The sequence below is a fragment of the Rhinichthys klamathensis genome, unplaced genomic scaffold, assembly GCF_029890125.1.
Source record: "Rhinichthys klamathensis goyatoka isolate OS25496 unplaced genomic scaffold, OSU_Roscu_1.1 h1tg000149l_1, whole genome shotgun sequence".
Classification (NCBI taxonomy): Eukaryota; Metazoa; Chordata; class Actinopteri; order Cypriniformes; family Leuciscidae; genus Rhinichthys; species Rhinichthys klamathensis.
This window is the reverse complement of record NW_026606684.1, coordinates 1,980,870-2,001,827: the sequence shown is the minus strand read 5'-3', so window position 1 is coordinate 2,001,827 and position 20,958 is coordinate 1,980,870. Positions and strand designations below refer to the sequence as shown.

Sequence of the window (20,958 nt, the reverse complement as noted above, 5' to 3'; positions counted from 1 at the left end):
GCTAGGGCCAGGTTAGAATATTTCTACACAGCAGCAGAATTGCAGGCATGAAGTGGAGAGTTTATATTAAAAGGGAAATCTACTAATGACAATGCATATATTAAAGTATATATATATATATATATAAAATGTACAAGTATAATACACTGCTCCAGACCAGAGAGAACCGATATCAGTCTTCAGCAGCCCAGGCATCTGATGTGACCCAAACAAATCAATCTCCTCCACCTGATAAATAAGACATCATTATTGCTTAGAAGAAAACGATTGATACATTGATACATGATACAAAAAGGTGATCTCATGAGAGGTGGATGGGTCAGGCTTACCCCCCACAATCCTCACATGGTTCTGCTGTACTCAATGCCGCTCTTGGAAGAGATGCCTGACCACGGCAGAAAGCTGCGCAGGAGATTCTGTGCTTGCCGGTAAATCCTCTGGGGAATAGAACAGGGGCTCAGACTGGCCAGTGCCGAACCTATATGATGAATATAATCAGTGCTGAGAGAGTCAAGGAACATTTTTTCTACCAGGCATTTACAGTTCAAATTCATGAAACTAGTATATCAATACCATTTAAAATAACTGTTTTTTATTTGAATTTCATGATCCTTCAGAAATCACTCTAATATGATGATTTGCTGCTCAAGAAACAGTTCTTGTTATTAGAAATGCTAAAAAAAGTTGTGCTGCTTTATATTTTTGTGGAAACTGTGATGCACCTTTGTCAAAAAAAAAGGGGGGGGGGGGGGGGGGGGGGGGGGGGTTAGGGGGCATATGTAAAAATGCAAAACAATTAATACATTATTGGATAAAATGATTCGGTATCATGTTATGTTATAACATGCAGCTCTAATTACCAATCGCCTTGATTAGCCCACTCACAGACAAATGCGACACATCAAAACAAATATGTGAGATAAAGAAAAGGATATAAGATAGTCCATGGAGGATGTCCGCCATTGATGTAGAGGACGTAGGTGAAGCCATCCTTCAGCACTCCTCGTATAGAGTAATAATATGGTAAATAGTGGTGCTGTTTAAAGTCTCTGTTCTCATAGAAGTGAATGGCAGTGTTATTGGTGGTGAGCACATGCAGGTAGATGGCTTTACAATGGTCCTGTGCCGTGGTGGAGATGTGCTCCTTTAAACTGTCCAGCAACAAAGAGCCTGCAGAGAGAGAGAAAGAGAAATGAGTGAACTTACAAACCGTTTGAATACAGTTCAAGTTTTATGAGGGGAAGCATGTGTCATGGCAGACGTCACACAACAGCACAAAAACGTCACCTCTCACCTACTCCATGTTTGCGAAACTCTTTCACGACTCCTAAACTCAGGATGTACGCAACTTGAGTTTCAACAGGAAAGCTGGAGGCCAAGATGTCTCCATCCTGATGGAGAGAAATATATGCTGAGTTAGCAACACAGGCGGTTAGCTGGGATAATATACTGGAATAACAAAAAATTGTGATTTAAATTTTGTTGTCACTGAAACATATTGAGGGTGTTTTAAGAGATATTTTAAGGGGTTGGTAAAGTTTTTGAAAGAAGTATCTTATGCTCACCAAAGCTAAATTAATTTGATCACAAATATATATTATATATTATTACAATTTAATTTTTTACATTATAAATGTCTTTACTGTCACTTTTGAACCCTTTAAATAATCCTTGCTGAATACAAATAGTTTCTATAAAAAAAAAATCATATTGACCCCAAACTTTTGAACAGTAGTGTAATTTCAAAAATAACATACATAACATTAATTTCTTATTCAGTACACAAGTATTTTAGAGGAAAAAAATTGCACATGTTAGAGAAAAATATAAAATCACACCAAAACAATGAAATAAAAAATTAAAGGCACAATATGTAGAATTTGGGGATTAAAATATCCAAAAACCACTAGAACAATGTTATATATTTTGTTGATTTGTGTACTTAATTTATCCCAAATGTTTCTAAGAATTTTTTTAACCAGAAGAATAAGCCAGTTTAACCAGGACACGGTGTCCGAGCGTCGTCTATCAATGACATCATACCCGCGTTACCCTCGATTTCCAGTTTTATTTTGTAGAAACCATGGAAACACCAAAGACGCTTTAATATATTATACATTTTATTAGATGAGCAACTGATTGGATACATTCATTGACAGAAAACTAACCATTGTTATACAGCTCAACATAGTTAGTCTTTTTGTTTAAATCTCGTTTTCTTGATTTAGCGCGAGTACCATTTTTACTATGCCTAATATCGATCTAGCTCACTGCAGTGTGCAACAAGTGTCTCATATAGTAGCCGCCGAGCGAACACACAGAGTAGCATTATAACAACTTTTCAACACACTCAAATGTATCTAATATGTTAAAACAGCGCTGCGTTACCCCACATACACATGACCGGAAGAAGCGGAAGTGGTCTGCGGCATAATAAAAGCTCCACTGCTCTCGAGCTGTGTGTCGTGCTTGTCTCTCATTGGCAATCGCTCCAGCGGCCTCGTTCCGCTCCAACGGCTTTCGTAACGTTAATAAATCTTTAATACATTACCGGTCATCCATGAATATGATTTTTGCCCGAGTCCCGTCGTATTCTCCACCGGCTGTAGAGGTGAAGACAACAACTCCCATGATATCGCGAAATCAAGGTGTCATCAAGCTACGCCTTTGTTTTGAATAAATGACCTCTAGTGGCAAAAAATTACATAGTGTGCCTTTAAAATAAAATAAAAAAACACTAAAAGGATTCCTTGCAATCATTGTACAAAGAAATCACACTCAAAACCCTACAAATCGCATATATCACACATCTCTCCAGGCTCAGGACTATTTGAACTCACACAACTAGATACAGAAATTTCTACCCTAGTGCTGTAAAAATGTTTAGCACACAACAACATTAATGTGTAATAATATCAATAACAACATGGGTACTCTTGCAACCTGATCTTTTACCACTTTCTATAAGCTTATCAATATAGGCTATATTTTTGCACATACGTAGCAATACTGTCTATTTTATTCTATCTTGTCTAGAGTCTGTCTATAGTAAGCATTCAAGCAAGATTTCCATTGTACTTCATACATGGAACTTGTACATTTAATAAACAACTTTGATATGCTAGCCATGCATGGGCCTACAAAGTTAATTAAAAGTGAACTAACAGTCATATCTAACTTGTCAGAACAGCCAGTGACTGCCAGCTTTAGTAGGAGACATAACTGTACAATGAAGAGGCAAAATTAATCCTCTCTAATGAAGGTCAAATTTAGTCTGTAACCTAATTAATCACCGGCTATAAAAAGGCTTTGGATATGTCAGATGATTTCAATTATGATCCTTTACATCCAAGCTCCAGAGGAACTATTCTTTATGGCCAAAGTATTTTTTTTACTCAATTAAACATTTATTATTCATAGTGATGCACCTATGTGAAAATTGTGGCCGATACGATAACCGATATTAATATTGCTGTTATGGCCGATACCGATATTTACCGATGTCGATATCGATATATATTGCGATATAAAAAAATTTCACCAGATGACTTGAATAGCTCTATTTGGAAAGAATGAATAATTCTAGAATGACTGGGGTGGTTTTGACATGGAGTAAATCCGCATAGAAACTAATATTAATAGAATGTTAACTAATGTAGTTAACTAGACTTTAATAAATGGAACCTTATTGTAAAGTGTTTCCGATTTATGTCTCTTGAGTTCAGTGTTGGACAGATCAGTTGTTTTAACCATTCATTAAAGGCCATCTTTCAATTTAATTGTATAACTTAATTTATACAGAATTTTGTATGAAAATGTCAATTTAAAAAGACATACATAAGAATACATATGTTTTACAACACCCACAGGCAGAAATTCAGGAAAAAGTGTACCTATTCTAAGCTAGGCTAAAAAAAACGCCCTTTTCCAGAGAACGCGTCATATGACGCAACGACAGGCAAACAAATAGGCGTTGCTGCCCTGGTTCTCAGTGTGGGTTTACGTAGTCTGAGAGGTGGTACAGAAAATAGAGCTTGTAGTTATCGTTATAACGTTAGTTGAGTTAGTTTGAATTGTCACAATGGTGAATTCTTGTGTTTGTTTTGGATGCAACCACTCCAAATTGTCTGGTCCACCGATTTCCAAACAAGAAACACAAAGATTTCCGTGCTTGGATACGTTTCGTCCAGGCAAAGAGAAGCAATTTCTCTGCCTCCTCGGTGACAAGACACACGGTGGTATGTGAAAAACACTACACACCGGATGGGAACGGGCGGTAATGGTCAGAAAATCGGCGGGAACGGGTGGTAATGGTCAGAAATTCGGCGGGCGCGGGCGGGAACGGGTGGTAATGGTCAGAAATTCGGCGGGCGCGGGCGGGAACGGGTGGTAATGGTCAGAAATTCGGCGGGCGGGATCGGGTGGTAATGGCATTTATCTGCATGCCTTACACCCAGTCCACATGACAATAAAAGATCCTTGTTGTAACAATGACTATATTTACATGAACAGCATATTCCCGTCCTAACCGGAACACTAACTGCTTTCATACACATACTCCGCAGTACATGCGAGCTCATTTACATAATGTCCGTCGGAAATACTATGGGAGTAGTATAACAGCCGGCTAAGTTCGGAAAATCTGGGATCTAAATTAAACATTTTAAGACGCATGTTGCTAGCATAGATGGTGACAATATACATGGATGCTTGAAAAACAACAAAGTCGACAGCAATATTGCTAAATATGATTTATTAAAGATACTGCAATGTGATAAACATGGAGACAACGTTAGCCACAATTAACTAGCTATAGCCTGTGGTCACTCACCAAGACACCTGCCCAATTCTCCACCGATTCTCCTCACAGGCTCACACCACAACTCTATCTCTCTCCTCTGTCCATTTACCCTTCCCCTTAACTCTGCCTGACCCCTCTCTCGCCTAGGTGGCTCATAATTATACGGCAATGGCCCATCGGAAGAGTTGACATGAACCCTTACTGCAACCACTTCAATGTCTGACTCCATTACGAAGAGATGAGATTTACCGGCCTTTGCGTCACGTCCGATCAGAGCGTTTTTGACAGCGGAAGTAATTTTACTCACAATTTCTTTTAAAAAACTTTTTTAATGCACATTTATGATTAATTTCTTTCTTGTGTGATTATCCAGGCAGTTTAGGACATTGCACAAGATTTGTCTCAACACAGAAAACATTTCATCACTAGATAGTTTTTTTTTGTTTATTGAAAGTGTGGTTTATGTCATCTGAATGTGTGCAAAGCTTTTCAGAGTTGTGAATTGTGCTAAAATAACGTTGCCTTTATTTTAGCACAATTCACAACCAGTGGTAGTTAAGAAAAAAAAAAACTTCGGTCTTCCGGCCTTTTACCATCGTGTATTCTCAAAGATATTCAGTCAACTCAATTCATTAATATGCACGAGGGAGGGAGAGAGAGCAAAACAGTTTGAAGACGGTGAGAGTGCGCGCGCGACCGGGGCTTTCACTCTCTGCTCGTTCTCTCAGTTAAACAAGCGCAGCAGTCAGTCATCTACATCACTCACCGGTCAAATAAGGCTTTGGCGGGACAAAAATACGCCTAATGGTGTGTTCACACCGAACGCGAATAGAGCGTCAAATACGCGTCTAGTTAGACGCTTGAACATTCGCTCGAGCTAAAATTTTTCAACTTGCGCAGAAGACATGCCCAATTCGCGTCATTCGCAACACCCGGCGCGAATGATGCGTCTATTCGCGTCTTTGCATTGACTTTGTATGTAATCTACTCGCGCAAATAATTAAATTCACGTTCGGTGTGAACTCACCATTATGGTGCGTTCACACCGAACGCGAATTTAATTATTTTAAATTCGGATTTAATAATTCGGTGTGAACGCACCATAATGGTGAGTTCACACCGAACGCGAATTAAATTATTTGCACGAGTAGATTACATACAAAGTCAATGCAAAGACGCGAATAGACGCATCATTAGCGCCGGGCGTTGCGAATGACGCGAATTGGGCGACGCTTTTGCCGCGAATGTCTTCCGCGCAAGTTGAAAGATTTGAACTCGAACGAATGTTCAAATAGACGCGTATTTGACGGAAAACAGCGCCCAAGTTCCAGTCTTCTTGCGCTTGATGTTTAAACTGACAGGACTTGCGCTCGTAATGTATGTGCTCGTGCAAAAACAAACATCCCCGCCCCCACACTCACATCTACACACACATCAAATACACAGGAATGATTATCGGCCTGTTCACATCAGCCCTATTTTGACATCGGAACATGTAAAAAATTTACCATATCGGCCGATATTATATCGGCGGCCGATATATCGTGCACCACTAATTATTCATATTATAAAACATTGTAAAAAAACTTCTGCCACGTTTTAATAGAAGCCTCGAATGTATTGCACCATAATAGTATATATTATTTGATTCTAAAACTTGAGTTTTTCCTAATTGTGTCATTTTCTCAATACATATGCAAGTCATACCTCTTTATGCACTTTCGTTCTGCTTTTTATTTCTGCCACAATCATCCCCACAATTCCACCTCTATGGGTGGCAGCCAGAGAGAAGAACTTCTTATTTGATGTGATGTCATGGTACCATGAGTCTGGATACCTAAAACACAAACATATAGCAAAGTGTTAGTGTTGTACTTGAGCCATACAAAAGGATCATTTGGTTCAAGCACTCACTCAATGGGGAACCACTCTCCACAGAGCACTTTTATTCTCTCTATGTCATCGTGGCAGAGTAGGCGGAGCTTTATTTCACTGAGGGCGGTGGTAGGCACCACGTCGGTCATTCACACCTGAAAGAACAAATTATGATAAACAATTCAGCAGTGCTTAACAACATACATCTCAGTTTGAAAACCCTTACTTTTATTGATCAGTCCATTATGTGTTAAAAGATTCATGGGTTAGAACATGGCGGTCAGTATGGGTAAAATTGTGCCTAATAACTTGCTTTTTAAAAGCTTTTAGCTAAGTTAATGTTACTTGCTTTCAGTGGAAGTGAGATCACCACTCTCAGGAGAAATGTGATAAGAGTAAACATGCTACTTTCTGTTTACTGTCAACTCAAATGATGTAATTTATAAAGAAAAAGAGAAACAAGATGTTAAAGTAAATAGACAACATTTTACCATAATAAATAAGCAAATGAAAATATTATATTGAACAAATAGCCTACCCATCACAGTTGATACTAAAGAGGTATCAGTTACAGTAACCTCATTGTAATCTATTAAACTCGAGGAAACAGCAAACACAATTCAAAATAATGTTGAGTAACGTTAATTGTATACGCGCATAAAAAGCCAAAACTGAACGACCTCATAATCTCAAAAGCTAGCAGCTAGTCAGTACTTCTGCCTGTCAAAATAAATAGACATGGATTTTTTTTTAAACAAATAAAATAATAATTAGAGGATTTTTAAAAAGTAGCTGCTATATAATAGAATGATGTGGGAATGCAGTAATTCAAATGATCAAACTGTCAGTTGCGTTTGCTTGATATGTTTACATCACATGCTAACCGCTAACGTTAGCCTACATGCAGTAATCATTAGCTGGGATGCGAAAAAAATCCTAACCTGCCTAGTTTCACCGCTTGGATAAGCAGAAGGATATGCCGTCGTTTCTTTTTATTGCCGTGGAGAATGTTCACTGCTGCGGTAGCATGGCGATAGTGTGTAAATTTGTGTCTGGGATGAAGATGACACATTCAGCCAGAGACTCGATTTGCGATCTGTAATGCATTAGCGTAGCCGTTAGCACTTCGACAAACTCTAGGCAGACACTTCCGGTCCGAACCATTCCGGAATCAGCCGAAAGCCGCCGAAGTGGCCTTGACGTGCCTTCGAGACGGAGACCAGATAAGACTAACAATTTGATCTCTTTGTCAAAATATTTACTATTTTAGTATATTTTTCTTTGATGTCTATATCGGCTACCTGTTTGTATTCACCCTTGCTCCTCTTTCTTTCTTTTTCTTTTCTTTTTTTCTTCTTTTTTTTCCCCTTCTCAAATTCAAACTCTGTGTTAGTCTCAATGGAAGGAACCGACCAATTCACAGTAGCCTACGGCATTAAATAAAATACAAAAGTATTCAGTATATACACATAACTCACGAAAAAAACAAATTACATATAAAATGTGTGTGTGTGTATTTAAATGGCACACAGACTATATGGGGAGGCTGCAGACCTGGAGCCGGCAGATATACGCCCCTGGCAGTTTTACGCCCCGGCAGTTTTAGGACCCTGTTGTTCCTGATGCGTCCAGTAGAGGGATATACTGCGAAATAACATAATTAAATCGACGCTTACACATTAATAACCCGTCCATAGACTTGACAATTTTGTGTTTTTTGTTAATTTAAATATAAACGTTACAGTGTAGATCTCCACGGATTAAATTTTCTGTAGATATTCAGTTGGGCTTCACTCTCTTCACTCAACCTACAGAAGACTATTTGTTTTTGTGAATTGAAAAATTAAAAATACACATAGTTGGAGATTTACATACCTATTATAAATGTGTCTTTTGTGTGTTCACACCATAGACTGTAAAATAAATTCACATATTTCCATTATCTACTGTAATATTGCTCTTGGATCAACTATGTGTTATGACAGGTGATGCTATGACCTACTGCAGTTATAGGCCAATTCACCGTAGGTTTTTATATACAGGAGACTGAGTGAAATATGTTTTTGTGAATTTATATAAAGTCACATTTAGATATTAACCATATTTAGCCCATTAGACATGCAGTACCGTGTAATAATATGGATCCTCGATGAAATATCTGCTGTACTATTCTATTGGTCATCATACAGCTACAAAACAGTGTCCTACACAGCATTTTATGAAGACAAACACAATTTATCCCTTTTCTAAAATTCCATGGGCCATTTAGAAGATATAGACAATATTGTTGTTCACAAAAAAATATTTATTAACACCATTTATGAATTATGATGACTCCCCTATGGTTTGCCACTCTTCTTTAACTGTTTTTTTTTCTTTAACTGCTCCTGCTCACTGATGAAACATTAAAAAAGTTAAAAAGGACATCCATGGTGAATTTGACCTTGTCCCTGTGTGTGTGTGTGTGTGTGTGTGTGTGTGTGTGTGTGTGTGTGTGTGTGTGTATTTCCTTAAGTAGCTAAAGCAAACACACCTTTATGAGATCCAAGTTAAAGAGAACTTGGTAAAGACAGAGTATGATAAAACCCACATTAAGTGCACATACCCTACATTTGAGTCCAGATCAGTAAGCTATTTTAAGAAAAATTTATATTAAGATATAAATGAGATAATTAGATCATCTCATTTATAAGAAACAACTCAAACCAGAATCTACATTCAAACCATATGGGAAGTTTTTAATGTGTTTTAACGTATTTGAGTGAGTGTGCAGTTTAACTCTTTATTTAGAGAGAGAGAGAGAGAGAGAGAGAGAGAGAGAGAGAGAGAGAGAGAGAGAGAGAGAGAGAGAGAGAGAGAGAGAGAGAGAGAGAGAGAGAGAGAGAGAGAGAGAGAGAGAGAGAGAGAGAGAGAGAGAGAGAGCGAGAGAGAGAGAGAGAGAGAGAGAGATTTACATACCTATTATAAATGTGTCTTTTGTGTGTTCACACCATAGACTGTAAAAAAAATTCACATATTTCCATTATCTACTGTAATATTGCTCTATAAACCATGTGGAGTATGTTTTAATGCAAGGAGTAAACAGAGTCTTACCAGAAGAGGCCAAGCTAAAGACAGGCAACAAAAGAAAATTAAAATTAATTTTAAATTGAGTAGAGAAGATAGGGGAAGCTAAACCTACACGTGGTTAGCTAAGTTTCAGCCAGATTGAACATAAACCTGTCAAAATACATTATAGACCCATCCATTGATATATAAATGAATTGATATACCTACCCTAGCTCTATCGAGCTAATCGTTTATAAATAATAAATGTTGCATCATTGCTAAAAAACAATAACTTTAGCAGATTATTTAACATACAAATGACAGAATATATTTTTGTCCGATTTTAATTCTAACTATGTTAAACTTGATTATACGGTATTATTACTTTGTCTCCTGGGCAAGTTTCATCTTCATAAAGACAGAACCATTCAAAGTAATCCTGATTCTAGAATATTCTCCTCTGATATAAAGTTCATTTTTTTCTTCCTTTAAGAAAATGTCAGAACCTTTAAACTAAGGTTTATAAAACAAATAATAGCATTGAGTCTGTTGTAAAGAACCTTGCATGTTTTTATATTGACAAAATGTAATATTGCATTGATTTGTGTACCCTAATTCAATCTCTTTTGATGTCCGTTTACCCTACCCCCTTGTTTTTTTGTTAAACAGATAATTTAATCCGTGCAGATCTACACTATAACTTTTATATTTAAATTATGTTAAACAGATAATTTAATCCGTGCAGATCTACACTATAACGTTTATATTTAAATTAACAAAAAACACGCGTCGATTTAATGATGTTATTTCGCAGTATATCCCTCTACTGGACGCATCAGGAACAACAGGGTCGTAAAACTGCCAGGGGCGTATATCTGCCGGCTCCAGGTCTGCAGCCTCCCCCTACTCCACACAGACGTGCTTATGTCAATGATTGGCACACACATGAAGCGCCCCCGGGTGCACGGAAGTTGAATTGCTTTAAGGGAGAGAGTGGGCTGAGTTAACAGGGGTCAATTGAGCTTCTCAATGTCAGAGTATAATAATAAAGTTTCTTGTTGATGACAAACAAATAAATTTTAAATAGGCTTGCTACGCAAAATCTTTTCAATCAAATAAATATTGGGAAATGTATATGGAAGAGTTACAGTACAAGCTCAAGTAATGCAGAGATTCTGACCCTATAAGAGATCATAGTGTTAAAAAAAGTCCTCCTTGAATACTGAGGTACAGCAGCCAGCTACAAAATAAATGTTTTTTAAATACTTCTGTCAAGCCACCTGTTTAAAGTTACATTAGACTTTGTCTTATCACCCATCTGTTTATTTCCCATGCAGGGAGAGAGTGAGCAAGAGGTTGCTGTCTTTACACAGTAGTGGAAAATAAAAACTCTAGAATATGTGATACCACTTATATTCCCAGAGAGAGGGACTTGCTGAGGTAGAGTATATAAAGGCTCCTTAGTGGTGCAAAAACGGCTTTCTCCCCGTTCTCACGGCACATGCGAAAGCAGAAATCAGCAGCAGGTAAAGCTATTTTATTGCATGGAATAAATGTCTCAAAATACAATCTTAACTAATGCATATTTATATTAGAGTAATATTTCCTTAGTTACATCGATTTTTTAAGATTCTAATTGACTTTTACCTGTGCTAATCTGTCTCAGATATGATTAACTATGCATGTCTAAATATTTCCCAGGGAAATATATCATCTTCATCTCGAAATACAGCATGAAGATTAGTACCACTTTAAATCTGCTCCTGGTATCCGTCCACATTGGAAACTCGTTTCTGATCGGAGCATTTAACATCAAATCCTTTGGGGACTCAAAAGCATCCAATGCCACTCTGCTTGACATCATTACCAAAGTGAGTGACACCCATAGAATACCCATATCTTGCTTCTTGTTTGGTAACCTTAGTATTGTGTTTGTTAGGTAGTTCGCCGCTATGACATTGTACTCATCCAAGAGGTGAGAGACAATGATCTCTCTGCAACTAATAAACTGATGGAAAGTGTAAATGGGTAAGTTGTTTAACTTAATGTCTATAAGTTACAGTATGTTTTTGTATACAAAATAAATAAAATATTATTTTCATTATCAGAGGTTCCTCTCCATATGAGTATCAGCACATTGTAAGTGAGCCCCTGGGTAGGAGCACTTACAAAGAGAGATATCTATTTATTTACAGGTAACATGTAGCTCACATATCATATAACACTGTATGTATACTAATATGTGTACCTGCTGTGGTTCATATCAAATGAATAATTACACTTATGTTCTCATCAGGCGCCAGACAGTGTCGGTTTCAAACAGCTTCCAGTATGATGATGGATGTGAATCCTGTGGAACTGATACTTTCAACAGAGAACCCTTTGTTGTGATGTTCTCCTCTAATACAGGTGGCGGTCCCTGTTCATTGTCAAAATGTTACCAGTAATACAGTTTAAAAAAGCACTGTTCAGCAAAAGCTTTTCATCCAAAGAAATTTATGGTACACTAAATTCAGACAGTTCCTCTGGTTAAGAGCCGTTCTAAAGGCCACAATGAAAATGAAGGGAATGTGATTTCCAGATCCTGAGTGACCATACTTATAGCTGAATATAAACTCCTATTCAAAAATTTGGGGTCAAAAAGAAATTAAAAAAATAAATAAATAATGTTTTTTTGTTTTTTTAAATAATAAAAACAGAAAATGTTTTGAATACTGAGCCCTAGCAAGTCTGTATTTTCCATAGCTGCCCGGGACTTTGCCCTCATTCCCCAGCATACATCTCCAGAAGTCGCTGTGCAGGAAATTGATGCTCTGCATGATGTCGTCTTGGATACTAGACAACGTTTGAACACAAATGTAACTATACTAGATGAGAACTATGCTGCTAATACAATATGATTTAGGGAATTTGTGACATTTCATATTTCATTTCAGAACATCATGCTTTTGGGAGACTTCAATGCTGGCTGTAGCTACGTTTCAAATTCGAATTGGTCAAAAATTCGACTCCGCACTGACCAAAGCTACACCTGGCTCATCCCTGACAGTGTGGACACAACCGTCACACACACAAACTGCCCTTATGACAGGTAGGGAAAACATCACAAGCTATCTAGCTGGATCAGATAAACTTATGTAATGTAATGATGACTCATGATATGCTTGATATAACAGGATTGTGGCCACCTCTGACATGATGAAAGGAGTGTCCCCTGGTTCAGCACAGGTCTTTGACTTCATGGAAACCCATGGATTGAGCCAGAGCTGGGTGAGGACAGGTTTTGCCCCATTGGGATTATTGTTAAGCAGCACAACTGTTTAAATTTGAAACCTAAGGATCTCTAGAGACTGAGTTATTGCTGAGTGTATTCATCTGTCTGAAGTGCTCATGTCTCTATCACAGGCCCTGGCAGTGAGCGATCACTTTCCAGTTGAGGTCAAGCTCATGTGAAAAAAGATCAAGGTTGTTCCCTCACAGCAGATACACACTGCTTGTAACACTTGGTGAGAATAAAAAGAAATCATTTGCTTCAACGAATGTTTGTCCAATATCATTCTATAGCTATAAGAAATGCATAAGTGAATGTGAAGTTGCTTTATAAATTATGACTATTTGTATTTGCATTTGTAAAAAACTAATTTAGCTGCAATACCATTTAAAATGAACTAGTGAAGGCAAAGGTTGATTAAAAATCCACTCAAAAAAGAGAAATACATTATGCAATCAAAATTGACCATTCTTATTTTTTTATGGAATATTGTAGTGTTTATTATTAACGGTTTATGCGTGCACAGTTTTTTTTTAAATTCATGTGCATTTGTAATATTTAATATTACAAAATAATTTCTCTCACTTGGAACGTCATCTCTTCTCCTCTCTGAAGACGTGTTACTGGTGTGAGGACAGGACAACCTGTCACTCACATGACATCACAGCAATAGCAAACCACAGCCATCCAATTAATTCCTATTGGACAAAAAAAAAGTTCAGCCCTGCATTTTTTTTCTTGATCGAGAAGCCGTTTCGTCAAAATAGGGAAGAAAAGACTTTCGCAACTTCCGCTTCATGCAGACTTTAAAATAAAAGGCAACCAGTTACTTGACCTGACATACACGTATGCAAAACTTTAATCTAAAACCTTGATGTTGAATAAAAAAAAAAGTTAAATAAACAAGTTATATGTCACTACTCACATGCTAATGAGACCCCATTTTAGTTTTATACGATTTTATTTACAAACAAATTTATCCTCTAGTAACAAAAGAGAGGACAATGTGATATACAGTGACATTGATGCACGCTACATAAAGACAATGTCAACAACAACAGGCACGTGTTCAGGTCCTCAAGACCTCTTCTTCTTCAGCATCTCCATGTACATCCCAAGAGATTTCTGGATGGAGTCTTTGGTGATGAAACTGACGAAGTTTGTGGTGTCGGCGTCTCTGTTCCCAAGAAGTTTGTCTATAGTGGGCTTTCTCATCATAGACTTACTTATCTGACGGGCATGATCTGTGGGCAAAAAACAGTGTACATTAACAAAATGTACTAACAATACCAGGCAGAAATATTGTATTTGGGAGCAAACTATTACTATTTACCTGGGATGGCCAACCATTTAGTCATGGTCTCAGTAGCTGCGCTGAGAACTTTATCTTCAGGAACAAGCTCATCCACCAGACCGACCTTCAGGGCTTCAGGAGTATTGTACAGTAAACCGAGCTGAAGACCCTTCTCGGTTTCTCTATGGCCCACAACGTTTGCCATGGTGTCCTTAAACCTGGTTTACAAAATCTCCATTTAGTACCATCCTGTTTTACAGGCACTCATTTTTGTCACTTTGAATGAATCCAATCCGATTTCAGATTCAGAAAGATCTGTTTATATGAAACCTAAACTTTGCCATCAGATTCACATAATCGTTTACACATACAATCATTTACAAACTTCAGCACATGCGCAGTGTCCAGTCAGTGCATTTAGAACCAGAGAAAGCCACCGTGATAATGTCACCAGAGCTATCGTGAGAATAACTGTCATTTTTCTTGATGACACGCCTAAAGCTGACAAATATGTCAGAAAAGCTTTTTTTCCCCCTACATACTCAGTCTCCTCCACTGACCACTTTGTAAGATGTAAATAAACATGCACATTCATAAGAAGTCAAACGCATCTAAACAGATCTTATTATAAAAGGGCTCATGTAAACATACGCATCACGGTACTGTGATATGTTTTAATATGACTGAGATTATAGTTGGATTCAAGCATTTACATGCGTATTTTTTTTCCCTATTGATCGGATTATTTATTTTCCCTTCAATCCGATCGAAATTCATGTGGAACAATCTCAGTCGTTTCGATTGAGGTGTTTACATGAAGGCTTTTCAATCCGATGAAGCCATCAATCCCAATACAAACCGTTTATTTGGGCAAATGTAGCTACTAGCTAGTGGTTCCAAAGTCCATGTATTGTGAAATTCACAGCAATAGCACTTACCAAAAAGGTGCAACTATACCAAGTTGTGTTTCATTGAGACCAATGTTATAGCGAGGGTTATTGGCCATGATCCTGTAGTCACAACACAAAGCTAACAAACAGCCACCTGCAGGACTGGAGCCCTAAAAACAGAACAATTATTAATGTACATTCAACAACTAAAAACTGGACCATATACAAGTACTTTACCTAAACCAGCCAGGTATCAGAAAACAGAAGAGTATATAGTGGCACTCACATTGATTGCAGCGATTGTGACCTTGGTGGACCCATAAAGCTTAAGCCACGCGTCCTGTACAGCCTTCCAAAATTCTGCGCAGTGCTCTGGGCTCTTCTGATACATTTCCAAAATATCCAGGCCTGCAGAAAACACCTTCGGCTGGGCCTATAGCAAAAATAGCACTGTCAATAAAATGAACAGACATATAAACCAAACTGGATTCCACTAAAGCAGATGTTTCTGATGACTTACAGATGTTATGATCACACCTCTGCAGCCTCTGTCCAGTTCAAGTTTTTCTAAATTAATAGCAAACTCAGTCAAAAAGTCAAGACTGAGACTGTTGACCGGAGGATTTTGGAACTGCATTATAGCAACACCTGTGAGAATATTAAATTATTATAACAGGAATAAGATATTCTGATAATGACTTTTTGATAAATGTGTAGTTGCAATGCAGTAAACCTATTATTAATACACATTATGTATTAAGATTCTTACCATTACTACTATCCAGGTCCACTTTAATTTTTGAGGATGATGAATATTTGTTTGAAGATAAGTATTGCAGAGCACAGGTTCTCCCATGACTACAGTTTCCAGACAGCAGTGATACAAACCCTGCAAGAGATATATTATTTTCCATATGTAAAACTAAAAGCCAAGGTATTTTCGCAGTGCATTTATTTGATTATTGGTTAACGTTACACCTCTATAAACATGCACTGTACTATACGCGAGCAGTGTTGTATTTCCCAGTGTCAATAAGCTGTGGCGTGCCCTTATTAAAGTTGTGAAAAGTAAAACGTTAACACCAAAACAACAACTGACATGATATGTATCATTATATGTTGATGAGTTCTGCTTTCTAAAACATATAGATTAATTAAAGAACTAATGATTACATGAAAACTACAAGAAGGCGTTGACAACTCTTTTGTGGTCCGCTGACCTTCGTCCTAATTCCTTAATGCATTGCTACTGCATATTTCATTCAAAATAAAACATGGTCACTCCACAATAAAGTTTCAGATGAGGCAAAACACACACATACCAGAGGGGCTGAATTTGGTACAGTGTCTTAATACCGATGACATCTCGCCAGCTAAAGAGATAATGCTAAATTGCTAAAAACTTTCCCGTTTGCGTACACGTGTTGCCAGATCTCACTTAAAAACCAGGTAACGCTAAGCTGTACTGATAAACATTCTTAAAATAAGTACCTTTCCGCAAAATAACATATTTGCATCTTTCTGCGAAGAAATTTTATTTTTAATAGGTTTATCGATTTAAAACCATTTATTTTTACAGCAACCTACAACGGGCCATATATTTGTTAGCGACTTCATGAAAAACAAGCTGAAAGACGTTTTACCAGGCGGACATGGCAACACTAACAGTATGTGTGGCTGGTGAACAGAGCGCCAATCAGCAAAGACGTACTTAATGTACTTTACTATGATTGGTCAATTTTGGAAGGCGGTACATGTTGTGGCATACTCAAGTGAGAGATGCGTGTCTTTTTCTACTGAGATTCGTTTTTATCATCTGTTAGTGAACAAATAATGACTTTTTCTCGTAATTCTTTTATTTCTGTTTTTTTTGCTGCAACATGAAGCAACTGTTCATTGCCAGCCATTACTGCTACATGCACGTGTTGTTCATTTGATAAACTGACTTGATGTGCCTAATCATACTAGTATACTAAACTAAAACATTTGAAACAAGATTACAAATAAGGACAAGCCAAACTTTATTACAAAATACAAGATGAAAACGTATGACAATTCAGAAGCAAAATAATCTATTTTTAGCAAATGAATCAGTCAGCTGAAAAAATGCCCTGACTAAATCTCACATTACATCTTACTGCAGCCGACTTTACATCACAATTAACCCCCTAATTAACATGTTTATAAAAAATGGAGCATCATGCAATACAGACTACAAGTAGACTAATGATAACATCCAATTGTGAGGACAATTGCATTAACAGTCACAATATGAATTTGAGAAAATATACATCATGTGTGTATATTTTGAAAAATGTTGAGGATTTCCATTTGATCAAATATATCTTATAGTCATATTTTGACTGTAGAGTCACACGGTTATCAAAAATGTCAATTCACAAAAAAACCTCCGCTAATCTTTTGTGCGCTCTCTTATTTATGTCTTCCTATTGCTAACTAGCTCCCAGTTAATGATGATTTAGCATTCGTCTCCCTCATAAAGGCATTACATAATGCACATGCAAGTTATACATTTCCTGTGGCATTTGTTACCTTTCTTCAAGAAATCTTATTCTGATCATTTCCGCAGAGTATTTCTGAATATTCTGCGATATATCTGAATATGATAGCGCAGTAGATAATTGTTTAAGAGAAATCAAGATTTGCACATGTCAGATAATAACATCAGAGATGGAGATGGAAGTGTAAGGTAACAGTATCAGCAGGCATATAAACAATAAAATGTATTTATTTTGGAATGTCAACAAAAAAAACAAAAAAACATAGACAATCTAATATCAAAGCTAGATGGAGGACGGTTACAGACACCTGGACAGAGATGAACAGATTTTGAACCATTTCAGGGAATGGGGAGGGTGCTTGACTATGGGCTCCAGTGATGGTGGGTTCCCAGCTAAAAAGACCAGCAAATGTTTAGCCTGGTGTGCCAATCGGGCTTCTTAACTAGACTAACCAGTAAGACAAGTGAACCAGCTTCACCAGAAATGCTGTTTGACCAGCTAAGTTTTGCTGGCGAACAACTTCATACTGGTCTAAGTTGGTCTTTTTTGCAAGGGTTTAATGCTCAGAAATACCTTTTGGACAAGCAACACTTAGTACAAACCACTTCCTACACATGTATTTATCAGTTAACAGCAGGCTGATTACATCATCAATACAAGACATTAGCCATAGCAGACACGATGGCTTCACATCCAAGCATGCACTGATCTGGTCATGGGCTCAGTAAAGAACTCTAAATGCATTTCAAGAATACAGACATTGTAATATTTACATTTACAGTTTACACTAACCTGAGAGTACAGGCATGAGGAATTCCATTTGTTGATTATACCGTTGTTATATCTATTACAAAGTACTAAGTCGCCTCTAATACCCTGCCAGTCACTGTTTGTCCTCACCGTTGATTACACTTAATATGTAAGAATGTCTTCATTATTTTAAGGTTTTTGTTATATGACTAATTGTTATTTAACCATTTGCAAAGTCAACTCCAGCTGCATATCTACCTAGACTAGCCCTCTGTTTTAAACATTAGTCATAAATTGGGTATTTTGCTGTGCATCTGGGAGAGAGAGAGAGGCAGAGGGATAACCGCTTTACTCTCCACTGTCCCAGTCTTTTTTGATTTGCAGGTTCCACTCCCACGACAGATGGTCTGTCTTGTCGTCATCTGTGAAGTAGGATTTGATGTGGTAGCTTCCCCGAACGATCATGCCCTTCGGAGCCTCCTCCACCGGGGTCATAAACTCATGCTCCTCGGCTCTCGGACCGTAGCTGCCCACCATGTACACTGCCTTATCCACTACAGGTAAAAATGAAAATATCTTTTAAATTTAGTAAACATTTTGTGGCATATTTATTCATTTGAAATCTAATTGCAAAATAGCATGACAGTCCATCTTACATCAATTTTGAGAGCCACATATATATGGAAGCTGGTTTCCGCCATGTAATAAAAAAATAAAAAGGGAAATTGCGACTTTTTATCTCACAATTCTGACTGTTTTCTCAGAGGTTTGAATTTATATCTCGCAATCCTGACTTTATAACTCGCAATTGCAAGTTTATCTCTAACAATTCTGAGAAAAAAGACTGAATGTATTTTTTCACAATTCCGAGTTTATAACGTGCAATTCTGACTTTTTTCTTAGAATTGTGAGATATAAACTCGCAATAAAAAAAGGTAATTGCAACTTTCTAACTTGTTTTTTATTTTGACTTGTTTCTCAGAATAGGGAGTTCATATCCCACAATTTGGAGTTTTTTCCTCACAATTCTGAGAAAAAAAATTGCAATTACCTTTTATATTTTTTATTCCAGGGTGGAAACAAGCTGCCATACACATACGAGAGAGGGTGGCTCTTAAAGGGCCATGAAACCCTAAACCAAATTTTCTGAGATTTTAACAGTTATGTGTGTTGAACATCACAGAAGTCAATGTTACCATCCATTAGTTTTGATCGTAGGAGAAAACTAGTTAATTTTCAACTTCTGGGTTTAATTTCGTCTTTGTGTCAACGTCACTATAGTACGTCGATGACTCATGGTAGGGCTGTGCGATATAGCTAAAAAATGTATCACGATATAATGTGTCATATCGTTCGGTATCGATAATTATTGACATTTTTAACCTTAACCTTTTTTTTTTTAGACAAGTAGAAAAGTTTGAATTTAAACTACTGTTTTTTTTTTTTTTATTTATCCACATTATTAAGGCAAGCAACAAATTATATTATGTAATATAAAAATTAAATCTAAACAAAAATATCTTCTATATGTCTTAGGCTATATTAAGGTAAAAAAGTAAGTGTTAAAGAAACTCTTGAACTTAAATAAAATGTTACAAAATATGTGCGATGTAAAAGTGTAAACTTAGAACAATCAAGGCAAACTTTGAGGTAGATCGACAACATCTGTAATAAGTAGGCTGTAACGGTTCACAAAATTCACGGTTCGATTTGACACAACAGTGGTGTCACGGTTCGGTACGTTATCGATACAGCAAAAAGAAAGAAATGCCAGAGAAATTTCCTTGATTTAAAAAGAAAAATGATTTATTAAAAGAAAAAATATTTTTAAGTAAGTGAGAGTTTTCCTACATCTTGAAAGTTTTAAGCAGACGCTTGAAAGCAGTCGCTTTGGATAAAAGCGTCTGCTAAATGACTAAATGTAAATGTAAATGTTTTAGTTTTATAAATGGGGGTAATCTTTGAAGGACGAACAAATAATGTTTTGGTCATCGCATTAAAAATAACATTTAAATATGATAATATTTTAGTCTTGAAGTGCTGGAAAAAGATGTGTGACATACTTTAAACCATTTTACTATTCCTGCCAAACTTCCATGGTTACAGTTAGTGTTACTACATTAAATCCATGGTGAATGCTGCTGATCTGTGACTTAAACCCTTTATACGCTGATTTCACGCAGCCGTTATTTTGAAATCAAAAGCGAGGCTCCGGTGGGAAGAAAACGAAAACGGAGAGTCGCGAATGCGATGGCGTATTGTTGTGTTTAATGTAGAAATGAGTTATTCTAAAACTGTACATACATTTCTTTCATACTTTAGACTATATACAGTGAAATTCATTTATAAATAAAATATATTTTTTTATATATATAATTCAGAAAGAAAAAAAAAGAAGCAGGAACGAACTATATACATATCCTATATTGGACATTAACATCCAATAGTGTAAATCGCGGCAGCAGCTTCAGGTTGGTAGTCCAAGGCATTGTTGTCTATCTTTACTT

The 20,958-nt window shown here is 37.0% G+C and overlaps 4 protein-coding genes across 7 annotated transcripts in view; 1 reads left to right on the top strand and 3 right to left on the bottom strand.

Moving 5' to 3' along the window:
- Positions 1 to 19: 19 nt before the first annotated feature.
- Positions 20 to 7,828, bottom strand: nat15 (N-acetyltransferase 15 (GCN5-related, putative)). Of its 3 annotated transcripts, XM_056258206.1 has the most exons (7): positions 7,618 to 7,828; positions 6,716 to 6,831; positions 6,509 to 6,638; positions 1,295 to 1,391; positions 936 to 1,170; positions 330 to 498; positions 20 to 228 (listed from the first exon to the last, which is right to left on the bottom strand). In XM_056258206.1, the coding sequence occupies exons 2-6, from the start codon at positions 6,823 to 6,825 to the stop codon at positions 342 to 344; spliced, it is 729 nt and encodes a 242-aa protein (XP_056114181.1). In that variant the 5' UTR covers positions 6,826 to 6,831; positions 7,618 to 7,828; the 3' UTR covers positions 20 to 228; positions 330 to 341. The 3 variants fall into 3 exon arrangements, with proteins under 3 accessions (XP_056114181.1, XP_056114178.1, XP_056114179.1); XM_056258203.1 differs by lacking the exons at positions 20 to 228; positions 330 to 498 and having other exon boundaries at positions 887 to 1,170; positions 7,622 to 7,827; XM_056258204.1 differs by lacking the exons at positions 20 to 228; positions 330 to 498 and having other exon boundaries at positions 887 to 1,170; positions 7,657 to 7,827.
- Positions 7,829 to 11,140: 3,312 nt separating this feature from the next.
- Positions 11,141 to 13,260, top strand: dnase1 (deoxyribonuclease I). Its single transcript, XM_056258199.1, has 9 exons — positions 11,141 to 11,250; positions 11,457 to 11,595; positions 11,664 to 11,752; positions 11,833 to 11,919; positions 12,021 to 12,133; positions 12,470 to 12,582; positions 12,661 to 12,815; positions 12,901 to 12,994; positions 13,130 to 13,260. The coding sequence occupies exons 2-9, from the start codon at positions 11,458 to 11,460 to the stop codon at positions 13,175 to 13,177; spliced, it is 837 nt and encodes a 278-aa protein (XP_056114174.1). The 5' UTR covers positions 11,141 to 11,250; position 11,457; the 3' UTR covers positions 13,178 to 13,260.
- Positions 13,261 to 13,937: 677 nt separating this feature from the next.
- Positions 13,938 to 16,607, bottom strand: eci1 (enoyl-CoA delta isomerase 1). Its single transcript, XM_056258198.1, has 7 exons — positions 16,502 to 16,607; positions 15,949 to 16,068; positions 15,700 to 15,827; positions 15,466 to 15,612; positions 15,228 to 15,349; positions 14,329 to 14,507; positions 13,938 to 14,239 (listed from the first exon to the last, which is right to left on the bottom strand). The coding sequence occupies exons 1-7, from the start codon at positions 16,542 to 16,544 to the stop codon at positions 14,073 to 14,075; spliced, it is 906 nt and encodes a 301-aa protein (XP_056114173.1). The 5' UTR covers positions 16,545 to 16,607; the 3' UTR covers positions 13,938 to 14,072.
- Positions 16,608 to 17,912: 1,305 nt separating this feature from the next.
- The window catches only part of arhgdig (Rho GDP dissociation inhibitor (GDI) gamma), a 33,859-nt gene continuing 30,813 nt past the window's right edge, over positions 17,913 to 20,958 (bottom strand). For both annotated transcript variants that reach the window (XM_056258202.1, XM_056258201.1), the window contains exon 6: positions 17,913 to 19,005. In XM_056258202.1, coding sequence (XP_056114177.1) covers positions 18,800 to 19,005 — 206 coding nt within the window. In that variant the 3' untranslated portion in view covers positions 17,913 to 18,799. The remainder of the gene's footprint in view (positions 19,006 to 20,958) is intronic.